We start from the raw sequence: 19683 nt of genomic DNA, 5'->3' as shown, positions 1-19683 counted from the left end.
GCTACTTTCTAATCCAACTGCTATTTTATCAAAGGCATCTTGTTCTGGGCTCCCTGTGGTTTGCAGTTTTTATTCTACATTCCTCTTCAGAATGTTCCTCGATCTTACAACTATTTTTATCCCCTCTCCTCCCCTTTAATTCAGTTTTGCTCACTAAATAATTTTTACAGAGGTTTGTGTAGTGAACCTTTCCCATTTCACTGCGTTTTCTCGTAACAGTTAAATACACTTCGTCCTGCCCCAACTGCAATCAAAGTCAAGATAGAACCTTTCATAGTTTTCAGGAAGACAGCACTCATACTTCTCCCCCAGCCTTCCTGTGACCCCAAAGCTCTAGCATCACCAGCGGGCAAGCCCAAAGCCCGAAGCTTACCTGACTCTGGGTATGCCACGCTGCTGGCTGGATTTGTGGATGCTTTGAGTTCTTTGAGGGCAGGGAAAGCCTGACAAAGTGTGTGAGTGACTCTGAGTCAAGGTATTTAGTAAGTTCACTTTTCATAACCATATTCATTTCTGTATCCCCACAGACACCCCAAAAGTTTCCTCACGATGACTGCCGGCCTGGAGAAAGCCTGCCACCGGTGCATATCTAAGATTGCCAGCAATGGTAAGGCAGTTCTGGTGGTAATCACCATCTGTATTTAAGCAGCCCTGTCGCTAAGCCAAGTATATAAGGGAATTAAGACGATACCAAGTCCCACCTGATTCTTCCACTGAAGTTTCCTTTTCTTCCCTCCTTTCTGAGGTATTTCCTTTCCTAGGCAATTTTGGGCGCTGATGGAGCGCACAATAGTAACTCTACCCCGACAGCACCTGCCTGCCGCAGTATTGGGATTAGAGCAGACCAGTGTAAAATTTCAAACAAATACAAACACCACTAAGTACCCGAATATGGGCTGCAGCAGACAACCTAAGCAATACAGTGTGTTTGTCTCCTGGTTCAGGTTTTACCTTACATGTAGTCCAGCAGAAATTCCTGCAGGGAAAAACCACCTGGTAAAGAGCAGCTCGGCCAGCCCGGGACTGAACCCCCCCAGGAGCAATTCCTGCAAAGCAAAACTGCTGCCAGCCTGCGTGCTGACGCGGGGGCACGAGGTCAGGGACAGAGCACGGTCAGGAATAGCCCCCTTTTCACCCAGAGACATTTGGGGCAGGGTCTTCTTCCCTCCGCTTGCCCGGCACGAGCGTGCGGGTAGCCCCCGTAATGGGCCACGCGTTGTGGGTAGGAAGCACCAGTGATCCGAACGCAGGTCTTCGCGCCACAGCCTGCCCTCACTCGGGCTTTAAAACAACCGGTTCTCCCCAGCCAGGGCGGAGGACGCGGAGGGGTGTAAGGAGGTTCCACCTCCTGCTCTCCGAGGAGCAAGGCGGCAGAAAGCTGACCCGGGCTGGGGGCCGACCAAGCTGCGTGGAGAGGTACGGGAGAAAGAGGCTTCAGGGGTGGGTTTTGGTAAGAGCAGGGAAGCAGCGTGGCTGGCAGGAGGTTACAATCCAAGCAGCTTCCTCCCGCTGACCGCATCTCCTCCTCACTCCGAGCTGCAAGCGCCTTTTGCTTTCACTTCTAGGCAGTAGCAATTTCTAATTCCACTCGAATATGAGAAGAAAACCCCTTGACCACTCACCGTAATTGATACTTCACACACACTAATTGCTGCATTTGCCAGTCTAGGGCTGTTACCTTGGGGTCTTTTATATTCCTGCTTTTGGCTTCACTTGAAAAGCTCTTAAAGTTCAGAACGAACTTTTATTAATGATTAAGCCCCTTAACTGCTTGCTGCCTTGCAACCCTTCAGAGAAAACCAAGCCAGGGGGACAGTCAGCCCTGCCCTGGGTTCAGACCAGACCCACCGCAGGAACCTGGCACAGGCGGGGAAGGACAGGACATTTTCTGGCCACTTGTTTGGGCTCTTCGTTGCCCCGGGGAAAGGAGGGCTGGGGAGCGATGAATGGGGCGCGGAGCACACATTCATTACACCCCGACGAGGTGCTCTCGTTACGCCCCGATGAGCCCCGGGGAGCAGGACTGGGCTGGCGTGGGTTCCCTCCACCCCACGGGGGGGATTTGGGCCCATATCACAACAAAAAAAGGCAAAAGTGGTATTTTCTCTGATTTTTGTTCCTACCGGTTACAAGCAAAATGTCACTGTTCCCTGTTGGTATTAAATTGCCTCTGGGACTTTAATGATGACAGAGAAAATAAATGATCTTTCCGAAATTTTTTTGAAAGAAAGGGGGTAGTTCTGATCTCATCTATGCTCTCTTACACCAGGAGCACCCTATGGGGTACCCACAAAGTTACCCATGTGTAAGTCAACTCAGAAATACCGTTCCAGGAAACTCATTATCTTTAGGTTTTCATTACATTTGAGTTCAAAATCAACTCAGCTTTTGCTATGGATCAGCTAGTGCATCCAAAATCGATTTTCTGTTCATTAAAATGCAAACCCTCCTGAAGTGCAGTGACACTTAATTTCACTTTTTCTCATCATCCTGTGTATGTTTTTCAAAGATCATTTCAGCACAGCCCCACATTTGTACCTATGGTCTCCTGATATTGAAATGACTCCAAAAAGTCAGCCTACCTGTGCAGCATCATTTAAATTCTTTTCATTCTTGGTACAGCAATTTAAGTTCAGAACATTAGGGCAGTCTTTAACTAACTGACACACACAAAAAAAGAAGGCTAATCCACTACCCTGGGTCTATTGCAAAGCAAACTGGTGGCTCTTTATGTAATGCCTAAATCTTGTTTTAAAAGTACATCTGGAAATTAATCACAAGCGGCCAAATCCAGAACCTAGACCATGGCATAATTGTAGTTCAGTAGCTAGAGGCATGGCATAAAATTCAGACAAGCCACTCTGCAATATTGCCTAACCCTGAAAGCACGTACATCTGTATCTACATCCTCCCCAATTTGAAGGTTCCCAGATTACTGGCACCTCCTTATTCCACACCATGTCTGATGACAGCAGCATTGCTGCTGCCAGTGCTGGAGCCTGGAACTTAAATTTTAGGTGGTGTGATGCTGGCATAGCTTATCTGGGTACTAAGGTACTATTTCACAGCAACGCAACCTTGTCTAAGCAAACAGTGATGGCGTGCAGCAAACAGCTGGTGGCCCTGAGCTTGGATTTGGTCTGCACGTCAGTTTTATCACACTTCCCCTGCCTCCTATGGACGCTTTGCACTGGGGCTGGAGACCTCCGTGGGAACGGCTGCTCCTTACACCGAATCCTCCAGCTGCTGACTATCTAGTTTGGTCCAGGGATTAAATCACCCCAGGGGTGGGATTCCTGCCATTCATCCCCAGAGACTATTCCATCTCCTTGCTGTGGCACTTAGCCTCATGGACAGAGCAATCTTCATTTCTGCTCAAGTTTATCTCAAGTTTATGTCTCTACCTTCGTAGCTCTACGGATCCTTCAGAGGTTCTTTTTTGAGTGCTCAAACCTTGCTGTTATTTTCTCTCACTTGGCCATTGGCTAGCCAAGCTGAATAGATTTAATTCTTTTCCTTCAAAGTTAGTTCATTCAAGCCTTTTCTGCATATCCCATCTGATGTAGTGACACTTTCCTGTCACTCAAAAGCCCAGAAAGACACGCGGTATCCACAGCTACCAAACCCACGGGCAGACTCGTCCCTGGTCTGTAAAATGCACGACCTTTTGGGAGCTGGTTCCCCGCAGAGATCCACTGAGACTTGCTTTGCCACTGCAGCATCCACACACACCGCATCCTTTCTTTTCTCCAAGTCCCTATCAATACTGCAGGGGATGCCTGCAGATACTGTGAAGAAATAAAACATGGATGAAAATATCTGCTCCCCATCTGCACTCCAGCCTGTTACACCACCAGCGTCCGTGCTGCTGTACAGCCCACCGTGACACTGCTTGCTAAACTACTGCATCTGCCTCAGGGCACGATCAGTCCTCGGGCCGGGGCAGCTGACCCGAATTTGCTGCCATCCAGACTGCTGGGAGTCAGCCCCCTTCAGAGCAGCGTTCCCACGGGGCATCCGAAGGGAGTACCGTGAGTTTACACCCGGAGTTTTGCTCCTCAGCTTGCTCACGCAGATAAATCCTGGGGTAACTGCTGAATTTGTTTGGAAGCTGGTAGCATCTCATTTGAAAAAAAAAATATTACAAAAAATCCTTTTTTATCAGGAGTCTGACAGGCTGTAGAAGAAACAGCATTTGGGAGTGATGTTAATGTACACAACACTTCATTTATTCCTGTATTTATTATCAGAGAGCTTGTCACACACTCTACTGAGTAGGTTGCACTACAGCTGTATTAGTGTACTACCTAAGAAGAGTGGGTAGGTTGAAATTTATACTCATAAATCACTTCTGAAAATCCCGTGAGGACTCGTCTTACCTGAAAAGAAAGAAACTTTTTTCTACCTTCAAAGTAAACAGGGACAGCCTGAGCTCATTTGAAACTTCCAAGTGCTTGGAAAAATCATGGCAGCAAAATCAAGTCTGACGAGCCCACAGGTGAATTGGTGTCACGTCCAATACTGCCTCCAGATCCGTCCCACAGCCAGAGGACAACTCAGCCGCTGCGTGCCCTGAGGCCAGGCAGAAAACTGGGGACGGAATAAGGGAGCAGCAGAGGGAGGGGAGGAGAGCTGCAGTGCAGGGGCATGGCTATGGAGGATGTAATGGCTCAGGCGTCAGATAGAAGACAGACCATGACGTTCAGCCATAACATTAACGGTGATTTCGAGTTTGCTCACTTCCGTGGGGAGACCCTGGCAGGAGTAACTCAGCTAAATAACAGATTTATATCAACTGGCCATCCTGCTGGGCAGGAGACACAAAATCTGCACCCCCTGATGTGACTTTTGTGCCCACAGATTTCAAGGAACGTGCCAGATATACAGCCTCTTGCTCTCTTCCTCTGTTGTGATCCCAGACAGGAGCTCTTCCCTTCACCCATTTCCCGGCACGTCAGGACTCGCACACGAATGCCTCCCAAAGCTGGACTTTACCGGTGCCCCACCACATGCCGCCCCGGCAGTGCAGAGCACGGGGCTCTCCTGCCCGCTGCCATGACACGACACCAGCTTCGCGGAGGAGATGTCCTTCCGAGCCATGCCTGGAAACACTTCCCTCACCCTCTTGTGGTTTTGGAGACTACCAGCCCTTTTTTGCTACTTTTGCTAGGAATGGGTCCAGGGGCTTCTCTGGCCAGCCTGTGAGGTGATATCACCGGCTTAAAAATATCACAAGCCCCACACGTGAAACTGCACAGATCGCAGCATCCTCTCTGCAGAGCTGTGCTACCCTGCGGCAAATACCATTTTCTTGAGCAATTTGTCTTTGGACCAGAACGGGGCAGCACAACCCAGACAAATCCAGGCAGAGAGTGCGTGTGTCCCGACTGAGCGGCATTTCTGTGAAAACCCCACACGTTTTGGGGAAAACAGGCTTTAGTGCTGCTAGCGGCACTGAGAGCGGCTGCGGAGCCCTGCCAGTTGTGTAGTCAATTGTTGAGAGTCTCACTTTGTTAAACATGGATCTGGAAGCCTTCCCAGACTATGCATCTGCCCCTCCAATTCAAGACCTAAGAGGCTGTAGCTGAATGGGGAGATAATGAGTAAATACATTCCCAGCGACTGCTTTGGGAGGGGAATTAATGAACCATTATCTTTTCCTCTTGAGCTCCGAGTGGTCCCTACCTCCCATTTCTCCCCTCCAAAATCAAGCTGTTGGGTGGATGCTAGACACAAGCAAACACAGACACCTGTGTGCCAGATGCGCAGCCCCACGTACACACGGGGCCCCCCCAGAGCCTTTTACAGAGCTTACCGCAGCGACCCTCCGCGGGGTCAGACAGACCGTGTGCTGCAGGGTTAAGGAACGACATGATGCCTTCTCCTGCCGGGGTCCCGAGTACTTGCCCACGCAGCGAGGGCAGGAGCAGGAGTCGGCTGTGGGGGTGATGCTGCTCTGGGAGCTGAGCGGCGATGACGGGACTTCTGGCTGCAACTCCTGCAGACCCGAACTGCACTCACTTGGATACCAGATAAATGAGTTGCCCAGGCTGTGGGTACTATTTGCAGGTGATGTTCGTGGGTGTGTTGGAAGCCCAACTCAGCTACAATAACATAACACCCAAATGTGAAAATAATAGTCTAGATAATGTAACAGCAAGAGGACTTAGCACGAGATGTGACATGTGGTGAAAAGGGAGGCTCTAGGCTGAGTTGTTCTAATGAGAGGCTGTCAGCATTTGAAAGAGCTTAGTCAAGTGTAGGACACTATTCAAGCAGAGGAAGAATTTCTGTACTGTGCAGCATTCAAGAGATAGGAGATCCTGAGCAAAAATGTGTGTGTGTGAGAGAGCGGCAGACCGGGAGAGGAGGAGGGGTGGCACAAAGGAACAGAAGTGCTTTCTTCAGCTCAAAATATCTTCAGTCTCTACCAATTCATAGAGATAACAAACATGCTACTTCTGAGAAAGAAGGATGTCTCTCAAGCGCTGAAGTGTAAGATCCTCGTTCTCTGCGGAGAAAACACGAGCAGTGCGTGGGGGATGGTGAGTTCCCATGAAAAGTGTCTGCGAGTCAGAAAGCCTGGTGGATCTGCTCTGAATTTTGATGCTGCTCCTATGTCCTCTGTCTCAGTTTCTCCTTCCGTAAAATGGAGGCAACGATGCTTCCCGTTTTCTCTAGGGCACCCTGAGGGTGACGTTTGGGCAGTGCTGCAGAGTTTCCCGGAGTGGCACGGTACGGGGGGCGCTGGCAGCGTCCCCGCTCCTGCGCGGCGAGGAGGATGCCATTCGCCTTGCAGAGGTTGCAGTTCCCTGGCAAGGGGAACCGCATGACACAGTTTGCCTGGGGAAAGGCTGGTCCCAGACCAACCCTGAATGCCTGCTTTTTTTCGTAAGCCTCCAAGGAGACATCCTACTCTTTTTCTTATCCATGCCCTTCTCAGCCCCTCTGCAATCTCTGCCCACCTCCGCTTACCGCCCTTTTGCCTCCTTAGGCGCCTACTTGCAGATTGAGCCATTTGCAGGGCTCTACAGGGACGCTCGCCACAGAATGTCCTCATTATGTTTTACTCTCATTTTGCAGGGCAGCGTTTCACTTTAATATTGCCAAGTGTTCATGATTAGGCACAGAGGTGACAGCTCTTCTAAGACAGGCTGCTCACACTGTTCTTGACTATTGTTTCTCACTTTCTGCAAAGGTAAGCATTCATCCTCCGCAGCATCAGGCTGTGCTAGGAAAATATCAAGGCTCAGATACACCAGCAGCTCCCTGGGGAGTAACTAAGCACCTCAGATCCACTCGTCTGCAGGAACAGTCTGCGTGCACCCCCAAGAGCATCCTTCCATGCAGCTTAAGTTGATTGAGCCCAATGACAAGTCCCACTCCTTGTAGCGGGGCTGCTGCCTTCGTGTTCACGAGCCAAGCTGGGTCAGGGAGTTAGACCAGCCAGAAACTAATCACATCTGCAATAAAGACAGTTTATCTAGCTATCAGTGAAAACTAAGTGGAATGGCATTAAAGCTGCCATTTGCTTAGCAAACAGATACGGCTCATCAGTTGCCATGGATTAGCTGATGCAAAGTTACTTGTTACTGCAGTCACCTGGCAGCGCCCCTGAAGCTGATGCAGGCCAAGGCAGCAGCGGCTGAGTCCTTGCCCTTGCAATAAGACAGCTGGAAGTAGTAGCCACAATAGCAGTTTGTGTCTCTCATTGCTCTTCCACTGATACAAGGACTAACAATATACGAGTTGAAAAATGGAAGCTTGAGCTCTGGGAGAGTGATAAACCACTTGCTGGTCCCATCACCTCAAATGCTGCACCATAAACACCATATTCCCACCCCTTCGAGTGCACTGCGTTTCTCACTACATAACTTTATAGATAAACAGCATCTGTAAAGCATTGGATGGAATTGCTGGTCTCTAAACTTCAACCAGCCCCAATAACGCTGTCTTTCTTTTCTCATTCACAGCATGCTTTATATTTGGGCTCCTCGCTTTCCTTGCCTTACCACTGTCCATGACTTTTATAGGTAAGTTGACTACTAAAGCAATTTACAGACAGGAACTTGCCAGCACTGTGTGGCAGGTTAACACATCTGGTGGGAAAAAGGAGTTGGAAAACTTAAAGTTTCCAACTGTTAAACCTCTGGGTTGGTACTTTAGCTTCAGGCAGAATCCCAGCCCACACTGCATGGCGGAGAGGAAGCACTGCTTGTATTCTGACCTTATTTGCCTTAAATACCCCTCCAGTGTGTCTTACCTCAATACAGGGCTCTGTCTGTGGGAGGAAGCTTAGAATCTGACACAAGAAGATTTCATTGATCGGGATCCCTCTGTATTAACTGCACTGTGAAAGTCTTAGAAGTGTAGGGCTGGAAGGGAAGAAGAGATGGTCTAGGCTGCTATTTCTCCACCTTTTTGAAAGTGAGACCTGGTTTTTGGCTGATCTGTCTCTGTATAACCCCCCAAAGGCTGGATTTGTGAGTAGCATTTCAAGATCAAATATTTAAGAAAGGAAAGGAAAATCCTTTGAGCTGCAGAATTTTATACATTTTTAAACTGCATAAGGCTCTTCTTTTCCTAAGCACCACCTTTTCCTTACCATTAACATAGATTTTTTTTTTTTTTAAACTGAGCATTTTCTAACACTTCATTGCTCCCTTTGGGTCTTTCACATCCTCCACATGGGTTGCGACCCCCACTTGAGAAACACTGGTAGAGACACCAGCCCACCTCCACCCTCAGACAGGCTTGCATGCTCACAGCATCCCTGACAGATGTCTGACTTGCCCTTGCTCAAGGAAATTCCATGGCTTCCCAAGGAGCCTATTTCAGCATTTTATTGCTCTCACAGAAAAAATATTTTTCCCCATATCCAACCTAAATCTTCTCTATGGCAAGTTAAAGAGATTACAGCCTGTCCTACCCACCGTGGTCACAAAGACAGATTGGTCATCGTCCTACTCAAGAGAACCTTTGAACTGTTTGAAGGTTGCTATTATAACCCTACTCCATCTTCTCTCTTTTTTCCAGAGATCTCAAAAACCTACTTCTTTCATTCCGACCTCACAGGTCACTGTTTCTGTAGCTTTTTTTTTTTTCATTTTTGCCTCCCTCCTTTGGCCTCTGGCCAATGTAACTATTTTTTTTCCCCTAAAAAAAAAAAAAAGACAGAACACAGGACTCCAGCTGAGACCTGAGGAATGAGCAGTGCAGAATAATTAGCTCCTCTGTCTAACATGCAGGATTCCTGTAAACACACCTCAAAATGAAAGATGCTCTCTGTGCACCAGCTCATTGGCTCCAATCTAGTTTATGGTGCATTGGAAGCCCAGATGGTTTTTGGCAGTGCTGCTCCGTATCAGACATTTCTCATTTTTTATTTACATTGAAGTTTTCTCTTCTATACAGAGTGTTCAGCTTTTATCGGCTGTCATCTCGTAGATTTTGGATGGTTTTTTCCAGTGTACCCAGATCACTTTGAATTTTAAGTCCTGTCCTCAAGAGCCCTTACAATCATTCCAGATGGGTGTCCTTGAGAAGTTGTTCACCTTCTGCCTCATTACTCATGAAAGATGGTGCAAATGAACTCTACATGCAGATGCTGTGGGCAAGATGCATCCCACCTAGATTGGGACTGCATGCATCTGTAACCAAGCTAAGAAGTGCCATGTGTTGCCCTTGCAGGCAGTTAAGAGAAATGGGTGTTTCTGACAGTGAAAGTCCCATACCCTCTTTTAGGTGTCTGCATGGAGATGAGATGTCTTCTAAGGGAGTCGGGACACATAGCCTGTTGGCATGTATAGTTGGCCAAACCCACAAAAAAAGTGTTCAGCTAAAGGTTGGTGCTGCTTCCTTTATGTGGGGCCCTCCGAGTACCAGTGATGACTGTGGTAGGATTCTGATTAGGATGTCCTAATTAGGAATTAGGGAGTTCTAATGAGGGATTAAGGAGCAATTAGGAAGTAGGGAAATGGACTGAACTGTTACATCTCAACACTTAGGCTCTTATGCTTATCCATGACTTAAAATTGCTATTTATCCCTTAAGAGGATTTTAGCTTTAGCTTTTCCCCAGGCTGAATACGCCTGAGCTGTGGAACAGGGGTGGGAAGGTATAATTCAAAGTGTGGTACAGCTTGCATGCATATTGACAGCCAGCCTTCTGGAAATAAATCCAGGGCTGGAATCTGACCACTTATAAATGTGATTTCCTAGGAATATTTCATAGTATCTTTAAGATCAGTGAGAAGTGGAAAGTGTACGGTAAGATATTAGCCTGGAGCTCTGGGTATCTCCTGCATCAGATACAGAGCTCTTTTTTTTCACAACCTACTGAAATTAAGAGATAATGTCACTGTAATATAGTGTTGTCAGAGGATATTGGTTTCCTGCAGCTACATATCTGCAAAGGTATTTTTAGGAAAATGAAATGTCAAAGAAAATGCAGATATTTATTATCCAAGCAAAAGCCTCTGATTTTCTGGTACCATTCTGTTACCATGATCTCAGAAAATAACTTGCTAGTGTGCATCCTGTCATTTTGGCTCTTGCTTTCTGCGGAGGAAAACTGTGAGATATTTTCAAATGTTAACAAATAAATTATAATAATATCTGTTAAAACTCATAGATGAATAACTGGTAGCTCTGGTAATAATTATATACTAACATTATACACTTTTAAAATTTGGTAGTACTGTAAATCACAGTCTAAGTCAAGGTACATGAAAAGGACTCAGCAAATATTCCAAGCTCCAGACTTGTGACATCATTTAAGCCACAGACTGCTTAGCAGCTTTCTAACTTTTACTGGTAGAGATGATCCCCCTTTTGCACTAACCACTCCAAAAATTGAGCGAGCTATGGAAGGATCTCATAGACTTTTTTAGAGAATTTTTTTTTTAGTTTCTGGGACAGTGAAGGATTGCTCCCAATAACACAGCCTTGTACATTGTCCAGACTACCTTTATACGCAGTGTTCCCCAGGGGTAGCTAAATCACATTTGAAAGCTGATGACATCGTTTTCTCAATAGGCAGTCTAAATTTTCCCCTGTTCAAATTTAACCCAGTAATACTCCTCATGCTCATATCTACACCAAATAATTCCTCAACTCTCAAGTGCTCCTGATAGTTGTCTGAAACCTGTTCTCATACTCTGTACATTTATGTGGGACCCTGTCTTGTTCTTTAGCAGTTGTTGTTAACATAACCTTATCTTGCGTTTCAGTCCTTCAGCCACTCACCATTTCTGTGAGTTTCCTCTGATTTGCTGATATGTTTTCTGGTAAAATGGTGCCCAGAAGCAATTCCTTTGAGAGAAATCCTGTGCAGCACCTAGATCCTAGTGTAAAGCCCACAGTCCAGGGCCCAACGGAGGTCTGCACTAAAGGATGGCAGCTGCAGTCATCCACCAGGAACAACTGAAAACGGCCTCAAATGTTGTGTTCTCTGCCTCCTCTTAGAAGAGAAGGTGGGGAGCAGGCACCAGACACCACATTAGCCTTGCTGTACAGCAGCCCTCCTTTACTATGGGATGCACTTCAGCCATTTTCAGCTACCTGGGAAGAGCAAAGCAGCTAAAATGAGGCCAGTGCTGTATTGGCTTTCATTCCTCCTGACCCCTCATCTCATGGATAACCGTGAGTCACAAGGACACGTGGTTAGCAGTGATCCGTTGTGGGCCATGCCACAACACTGCCCAAAACAGTGTCCTTAGAGAAGCTCATATCCTGATCACTCACAAGTGGTCTTTCCACTTGTGTCCCGAATCCCACTGCAGTGTTGTTCTCTGGTAGCTGAGAGGTAACATGTGCAGGTACCTCTGCTTCCCCAAGCCTCCCATCTCTTTTTTAGCTTTGGACACTGTGCAAGCCGTTGGACATCCTTGCTGTGTCTGATCTTGCAAATGTTGCTGGTTTATTCATTTGGACTCATGCGCTGGTCCGTGTCATGGGCAAGTTCAATTGCTCTTCACTCTAAACCACAGATAGCTCTGGCTTGCAGGGAGCATTGCACTAGAAGCACAGCTTTGATCTCTCATGGTCCATATATCCCATCATTAACAGTCAAAGGAAAACATATCTGGTGCTCATGGGAAAGAAGAGCTAGCACTGATGCTCTCTTACTAGTTTTGGTGTTCCCAAATAAATCAGGCACATGCTGTGTGTGAATTGATTGGCACATGATGTGTGTGCCTAGATTTCACTGTAACAAATATCAGTGCCCATCTGCCAAGAGTAGGTCCATAGTTCCGATTCACCCATAGTGCTGTATTTTTTAAGTTACTACTGTATTACCCCCTTTCACCTCCTCTTTTGCTGTCATATCTGCCTGCAATACTCCCCCAAAACCTACAGAGTACCACTGCCTGTCATTCAAATCCTTCCCAAGACTGACTGCTGTCATGTTACATATATGACAGGGCTCCATAATAGATTTGTCTGGGAATTAGAATCATAGCTCCATGAAAAAAAATTGGCATGTTTTCTTGATTATATTTTTTTGGCCTCAAATAAAAATCTCAGTAACGCACTGGAAATAACAACTGCCTAGGTTCCTAAACTGAAATATATTCCCCGAGATCCCTGGCCAGCTGCTCTTGTGGCAGGCTATTACAGGGCCAAGGACTTTGGAAACCCTGGCAGCTGCTTTCTGAAAATGATATAATTCGTGATGATTTCCCTGCTGCCCACTCCTGTAAATTTGGGAGTCTGAGCAGGTCTCAGTGTTACATAGTGGCAAAATGGACAAAAAATTACAGCCTTGCAATAGGGGACAAAAAGGGAGAGAGTCCAAATCCACCTAAGTCCAGCCCTCTTCAATTATGAGAAAGCTGGTAATAAATACTTAGTGTAGAAGAGTCCACTGGACTCCCCAGCCCTTACATGCAGCAGATCACAAAACACTGCCCTGTATCGTATGACTTACATCAGATCTATAGCAAGCAACCACAACTAGGAACACCTGTATTATGCTATGCAAAGAGCGCAGGAGAGGTTCGAGACATCAGCAGTGTTCTGAACCAACAGTAGCAGTAAATTTGGTGGGCAAATTGTCAAGATGAAGAGGATTACAGCTACAGAAGGCGGCAAAAATCCCAAACCAAACCACTGGTACTTCTTTCCTGATCCCTCCTGTTCAGTGTAGTTCTGAACATGGAGGTAAGACGTTCCACCTGAGAGATGTTTAGCACTAAGACCAGCACATTGCTCAGTATCCTGCGTCTGGATAACCCCAATTATTCAGAGAAAAGTCAAAATTTCTCCTTGAAAACAACTTATACAACAAGAAGAAAACAGAAAATACTTTCTGTCCTCTGCAACTGATCAGTAGAAGCCCTGAAACATGGGATCAATAACAATAAAATTACAGTGTAATGAACAGTTTAAAATTGACTAAAGATGCCACTGGGTTAGAGACTTGGGCAGGGGATTCATCTCAGCTAACTTTAGAAATCTGCAGCTGGCTGTCTAGATTCCTTGTATAGCCATGGAGCGAAAGAGGCACTTTCAGGCCCAACTCATCTGACCTATTTTAAATGCCTATCTTAGGATGAGATGAATTGAATTTTACAAGTGTCTATTTCTCCCTATTGACTATAAAGAGAGTCTAGGAAACTAGTTCAGATATGGATGCCTGCATTGCAGTCATCTATATTTGGACAGATGAGTCTCACTGCCACAGACCTGTATCACAAGCTTCAGTGTCTACTGCCAGCAACATCCTTACACTGCCATACACTCCCTTCCCAAAAACTTACCCAGCTTTCTCTTTCTAGCAGTAGATTTGAGGGTTGCCAGGATCCCCGGCTCCATAACAACCAATGATTTTAGCTCCAGCAACCCAAACAGCCTGGGAACTTGAGCTTCTGTGGTTCCCTATCAGCTGCCTGGGAAGCTAAAACGGTTCCAGGCGCTCCCACGGGCACTGGCTCCCAAGCTTTGAGGCATCTAACTCGGAACATGCCACACTCACAGGAGCTAATGAGCAGGAAAGGCCTGGGAGAATCTTATCAGAATTCCTTCTTTTCACAAACGGTTTTGATTTTCAATGAATTTTCTACTGCTGATGAAAATTTCCTGTCCAGCTCAGTCAATCATTCATTTAACAAAGACACAGTGGCTGAAGCTAATGACCTGTGTACGTGGCTCCAATCAGTAATGCCAGAACAACAGTAATGCTGTTGTTACCTTTACTCTCTCTCTTCCTTCTCCTGCCTTTTGTTTGTTCATGGCCCTCACTCCTGTAGTGGGAGATGCAAACCCCCTTTAATTCAGCCCCCATTTCGATAGACGCTGGATAAAAGTCTTGGGTCTAAGCACTGCACTTCACTTACAGCATCTTTAATTTTCACTGTACAGCTTGTTGCACTATTTGATCACTTGAGATAACAAACATTAATTTTTGCTGTTCAGGAATGAAGTTTTTGGAAGATTGCCCAGTTCAGCCACTAATTCCATTATATCTGTTGGTGGGTGGCGTGATTGGCAGCTTAAAGGTAATGTGCCTTCTGTGTATGAAAAATATTTTGTGTGACTAGACTTTGACTTGCTAGTTAAGACATAATGATGGCTCCAGACAGCTATGTGCATGCAGTACTGAATAGAGCTACCGGGACTGAACTGTGCTTGTTCCAGCACCTAAAGCACCCGTCAGTCAAGTGAGACGCTAATGAGTTCAGCATTCAGCACTGTCCTACACATTGTGCTGTGACTTTCTCCTACACCACAGCATCTGTGCTACCATCCCTACTGAGGGAAATCATAGAATGGTTCAGGTTGGAAGGGACCTTAAAGATCACCTAGTTCCAAACCCCCTGCCATGGGCAGGGACACCTTCCACTAGACCAGGTTGCTCAAAGCCCCATCCAACCTGGCCTTTAAATGACTATATAACGTGGGTGCCTGTGGTAAATGGGGTCCTATTTCCACAAGCAGTCCTCCAAGCCTACCAGAGTTTTCTCCTTGGTTTTCAGACACACAGGCTGGACAAAAAGTGAAGTTACTCTCCTAGCTTTGGGAATACTATAAAACTACAGGTGTTTGTACATAGTCCTTCACAAGTTCAATTTACTCACACTCTGACTTGGCCAGAAGCAATGACTACACAGCAGCATGGCTTCCTTCCAGAGTAAATATATCCTTGCATCACAGCAGGGCTTATTAATCTAGGCACAGCATTTTCTAACCACGCTACCTGTCTTGTATGGGACTGTGCTCACTTACATCTTCACTGAGCCAGAGCCTGGCAGCTTGACAAGTTGAGACACCCCTATATCCGTGTTACACCCTGGCCATGATAAAGCCATAACTGGAGGATCTAAGGTAAAGGATCACCCCGTTCTGACAGTCTCTTTGCAGACAGTGTTAACTGGCTGCTAGTGGGCATGAAGAGACTTGTCACAACAGACTGCAGAGCTACTTTAAGGCTTCTCAGCAGGATTAGGCAAAACTGGTTTTTTTTTGCTGTCCCAATGATGTTCCTGCCGAAGGAAGGAAAAGGGGCAGATGTGAAGGAAAAGCTTTGGAATTGCAATGCTGGGGCATGAAGGGCTAAAACTAGCAAGTGCTGCTGCTGGAGAGAATGTCTGCACTGGTAGCATTGGCTGTCCTGCATAGCTAACAGGGGCAGCAGCAACCCAGCACCCAGCACCCAGCACCGGCAGAGCAGACGGGCTAGACCTGACAGGTTGTGGCCTAATGTTCCAGTACAGGCAGCCTGTCCCTTGAAAGGGAACCTGCTAGTCTCCGTCTTGACAGCACTGCATATTGCAGCCAGCAGACACCACAGACAGGACCTAGCTACGTTCCCCTTTGATCGTGTTTCTAGCCCCTTTTCTTTGCCAGGAGAGAAAGAGGGGGGAAATAATATTTCTCTGCAGGTCTCTGCATCTCCTGCACTCTTTCACAGTGGTAACCAAACTGCAGTACAGCACTGGGATATGAATCATTCCCCCAAGGACCTTTGGTCAGTAAATAAGTAAGTGGAGAAAAAAAGGAAGTGCTTAATCTTTTTATAAGGAATTTGCTGTTCTATGAGTTCTACTGGCAAATGCTTAGTCATTCGATCACACCAGTGGACTTATCTGTATAATCAAAGGCTCATTTAATAATAGTTTAGAAAAAATTAGAGCACAACTGAAAGGAAATTTTCATGCTAATGAATTGAAGCCTTCATCAAAAATGTTGACTGTTTCTTAGCTATTTCTGGTTTAAAGTCAGTTTTTCTCACCCTAAATAAGATGGTAAGTGGGTCAGTTAATATTCCTGCTGATGTCAAATAATGGCTTGAATTTGGCTTCAGTTGACAGCAGGACTGCCTATTTTGCAGTCTGGCAATATATTTGGTCAGAATTTGATTGGCCTAACTTATGTGTCATCTCATAGTGCTTGATCTGTAGCCAAATATCACCTGTCTCAAATCTGCCCTCTGTTATGTTCATCAGACTGCACCGACTTCACTGAGCAGTACCTTTGCTTGACCTCTGAAAGTTAAAAGGTCAGAGAATGGGTATAGGATGAAGTCTAAATGAACGCTGTCCTGTGATGGACATAATTTAATGGCAAGTCCTTCTGGCCCACATCTCTACAGATCTGCAGGCTCCTCATCATTCTCTTTACCACCTCCAGTCTTTTAAAGGCAATGGTAACCTACAGGTGTTCACCAAGGCAACTGAACCATTCCACAGCATCTGGAGAGGCCTGCTGAATTCATGTCATGCTGCTCCATAAATGTATATTCAGCAGTTATTAACAATGTGAGCAACTGCCAGAATTTGCTTCAATCACAGCTTGGCAAGGCACTATACATAAGAATTAAATGCACTTTCCATGAACTGGTTAGATGCAGTTGAGATCCATAAATCCCCCTAGGAGGTTTCTCTGACTTCCTCAAAACCAACGCTCATCTGCCATTTAACCCCATTCCCACTGCTGAGCTCAGTGAAGCTTGAGTACAAGCAGCTGCCTGTGTGCTGAGCTGACCTCAAAGCTAATGAGCTGCACAGAGCTTCAGGTCAAGCCACAGGTCCCCATGCAGAAACCTCAGACCCACAGGCCACATAGGTTTATCCCTCCTGTGTGTCATGAGCCTGCCTGCCTAAAATAAATGTTCACCTGAGAAGATGCTCTGCTGGCTTGAACAAGCCGACCAGTTTGAGTGCTCAGCTGGCTGTGAGACATCCAGTGGAAACACCATTTTCTTTGCCTATGTTGCTGCTGGGACTTTAATCTTCGTTTCTCACAAACTGGTACCAGCATCTGGGCTAGAAAAACAGCTGGGTTTGTGAACAAATATTTAATTATTTATACATAACTGAACAGTCTTACAGGGAAGAGCAAGAAAATCCTCTTCCCAGGATGTCCTGGATCCTCCTGCTAAGCCTTGCCTCTAGAAAACAGGGCACAGGGACTAAAATCTGAACCAGGAAGAACATACACCCAAACGGGTTTTCCTTAGCCAGTGTTCTCACCATTAATCACTGACTAATGGATAAGGGAGAGCATAAAATGAGGAGTGCTCCTCTCTCTCATTTCAAGCAGAAAAATGAGCACGGAATATAAATCTGGGAAAGAGAATATGGCTGAGAACCCTGCTTGGACAGTACACCCCTCCACATAGCCACTTATAAATCCACATCTTTTACCTTTCCCTCTGAATTTCATTCCTGGTTGGCCGAGGCAGGTTCCTGCTCAGTGGGTGTCTCAGAGTCCCTTTCCCAAAGACACAGCTCGCTGCAGGGAGGCTTGCACAGGAACCTCAGTACCCAAGAAGAGGAGTTCCAATTACAACAGCTAGTGCCTTGAGGACTGGGCCAAGTGTTTCAGGTGTAGCCAGGTAACACAGGTTTCACAATGTTTGGCCCAAATCCTTGTTGGGCCCAGTATATACCTCTCATATAAATCTACCCAAATTAAGAAAGTCATTTAGAGGACAGAAATTTGAAAGCTTCTCTGTACTGCAGTCAACTTACCTACATACCTTGCATTGCCAAGACTAAACTAGAAATCTTCTAAGCATTGCTGATGAGTCCTACTGCATTTCCCTGTGGACCAGGCCTTCCTAACTTCATGGTATCATGGTATTCCACCTATTTCTCTGCTGGTTCTGACTGAAGGCAGGAATGGAGCAATCTGAGAAAATGACACTTCATTGAAGAAAACTTAACAGAATCATTCCAAGTATCTGAAGCAATTTATCTGAGGTTTAAGGTCGAAGTCTAGATCCTTCATAATTTTATTTAAGCTGACTCACCTATATAGCCACGGAAAATAGAGTTAGGAGAGACAAATCCACCCACTACAAGGCAGGAACTACTCTACTTAAGTCATTTAGCAGTTACTCTAATCTGTTCTCAAAAGTCTCCAGCGTGGGAGCTGCTGCTATCTCCCTACACAATCTGTTCTCATGCCTTTCCATCCTTACCATTGGCAAGTTTTTTCCAATGTCTGGCCTAAATCTCACTGGTGAATAAACTGTAGGGAAAAAAATGCATTATTTTCCAGCAGGATCTGCCTCATTTGTGGCTTCTCAGCTTTCTTTTACATGATTTTCCCACAACCAATTTTAATTTGGCCCAAAGATTGGCAGTGGCCAGAAGGTGTTCAGATTTTCCGCAGCCAATTCACTTATTCCTTTTTCTCCCCCAATGCCTCCAGGTGACTCTCCTGCTGTACGACTCAACCAGGATGAGGCAGCTGCTTTCCAAGTCTGTTGTGATTGATGATGATGATGACGACGAATATCCCTGGAGGCAGAATGCTCACAAGTACTACATCCATCTAACCCTCAGCCTTTTCCTCTTTCTCTGGTTCATTCTTGGGAACTACTGGGTTTTTTCTGTGTACCTGCCAAATTTCATCCCACCTTTCCATCAGCCTCAGGATTACTGTGACAAAACCCTGTACATTTTTGCTGTTGGTGTCCTTGTTATTAGCCATACTGTTCTCTTTCTCCTTATCTTTTGTAGCTGCTGCATATATTGCTTTTCCAGGCAAAGGTACTCTTCTGAGGAAGACTAAATGCCACATAAATAAAGCCCCAGATGTTTGGGAAAGAGTATACAACAAAGAACAGGCAATAATTCACCCTTGTGTACATCTTTGTTGTACTATATATATGTATGATAGCAGTCAACTGCAAGAGGAAATTGTAAAATACAGTGCCATCTGGAAATAGCTAAGCTGGAATACAGCATAGTCAATGTAAAATTGCTGCTACAGATGCCAGGGTGCACTCTTGCTAACTTCTACATCCCTTTTCTGACTCTTGGATATTCTACCTGGAGTAAGCTCTTGCAGACACCAAACTCCTCTAAAACCAGGTTCCCTTATGTTGTTTCAGCATGGTACATCTTTGCCTCTAAAAGTAGCCCTCTTCACCGGGATCCTAACATCTCCATAGCCTTGCTGAGGTATGTTATTGTCCCTGCATTACAGATGAGGGAGCTGAGACAAACAGATAAAGGGCTGTATTCAGACCACCTTGCATGGCCCATGGACTTTGACAGTAACTTAGATGCTCACCAGAGAGCTATTCAGGCCTCTGTTAGACCAGCCAGTAAGTAGCTATGATAACGATACAAGCATGTATAAAAGGCAGCCGGAATATGTCCCCCAGGTCTCTTCTGAACTTGGATTAGAAAGTATCTATATCTAACTTTGGTGCTAGAACAGATAGTCT

General features: G+C 45.9%; 1 protein-coding gene across 1 annotated transcript; it reads left to right on the top strand.

Annotated features, from left to right (window-relative positions):
• The first annotated feature begins 549 nt into the window (after nucleotides 1-549).
• On the top strand, nucleotides 550-19293 carry TMEM272 (transmembrane protein 272). The gene is made up of 4 exons (XM_075045847.1): nucleotides 550-607; nucleotides 7974-8033; nucleotides 14418-14500; nucleotides 18660-19293. The coding sequence occupies exons 1-4, from the start codon at nucleotides 550-552 to the stop codon at nucleotides 19020-19022; spliced, it is 564 nt and encodes a 187-aa protein (XP_074901948.1). The 3' UTR covers nucleotides 19023-19293.
• Nucleotides 19294-19683: the final 390 nt, after the last annotated feature.

Source organism: Buteo buteo, chromosome 14 (genome assembly GCF_964188355.1).
Source record: "Buteo buteo chromosome 14, bButBut1.hap1.1, whole genome shotgun sequence".
Lineage (NCBI taxonomy): Eukaryota > Metazoa > Chordata > Aves > Accipitriformes > Accipitridae > Buteo > Buteo buteo.
This window is presented reverse-complemented; position numbering and strand designations above follow the sequence as displayed.

Excerpts from the sequence above, each read along its gene's own strand:
- TMEM272 (XM_075045847.1), top strand. The coding sequence starts at position 550 with ATGACTGCCGGCCTGGAGAAAGCCTGCCACCGGTGCATATCTAAGATT. Across the intron at positions 8,034-14,417 it reads ACTGTCCATGACTTTTATAG|GAATGAAGTTTTTGGAAGAT; the intron begins GTAAGTTGACTA and ends TTTGCTGTTCAG. Across the intron at positions 14,501-18,659 it reads GCGTGATTGGCAGCTTAAAG|GTGACTCTCCTGCTGTACGA; the intron begins GTAATGTGCCTT and ends CAATGCCTCCAG.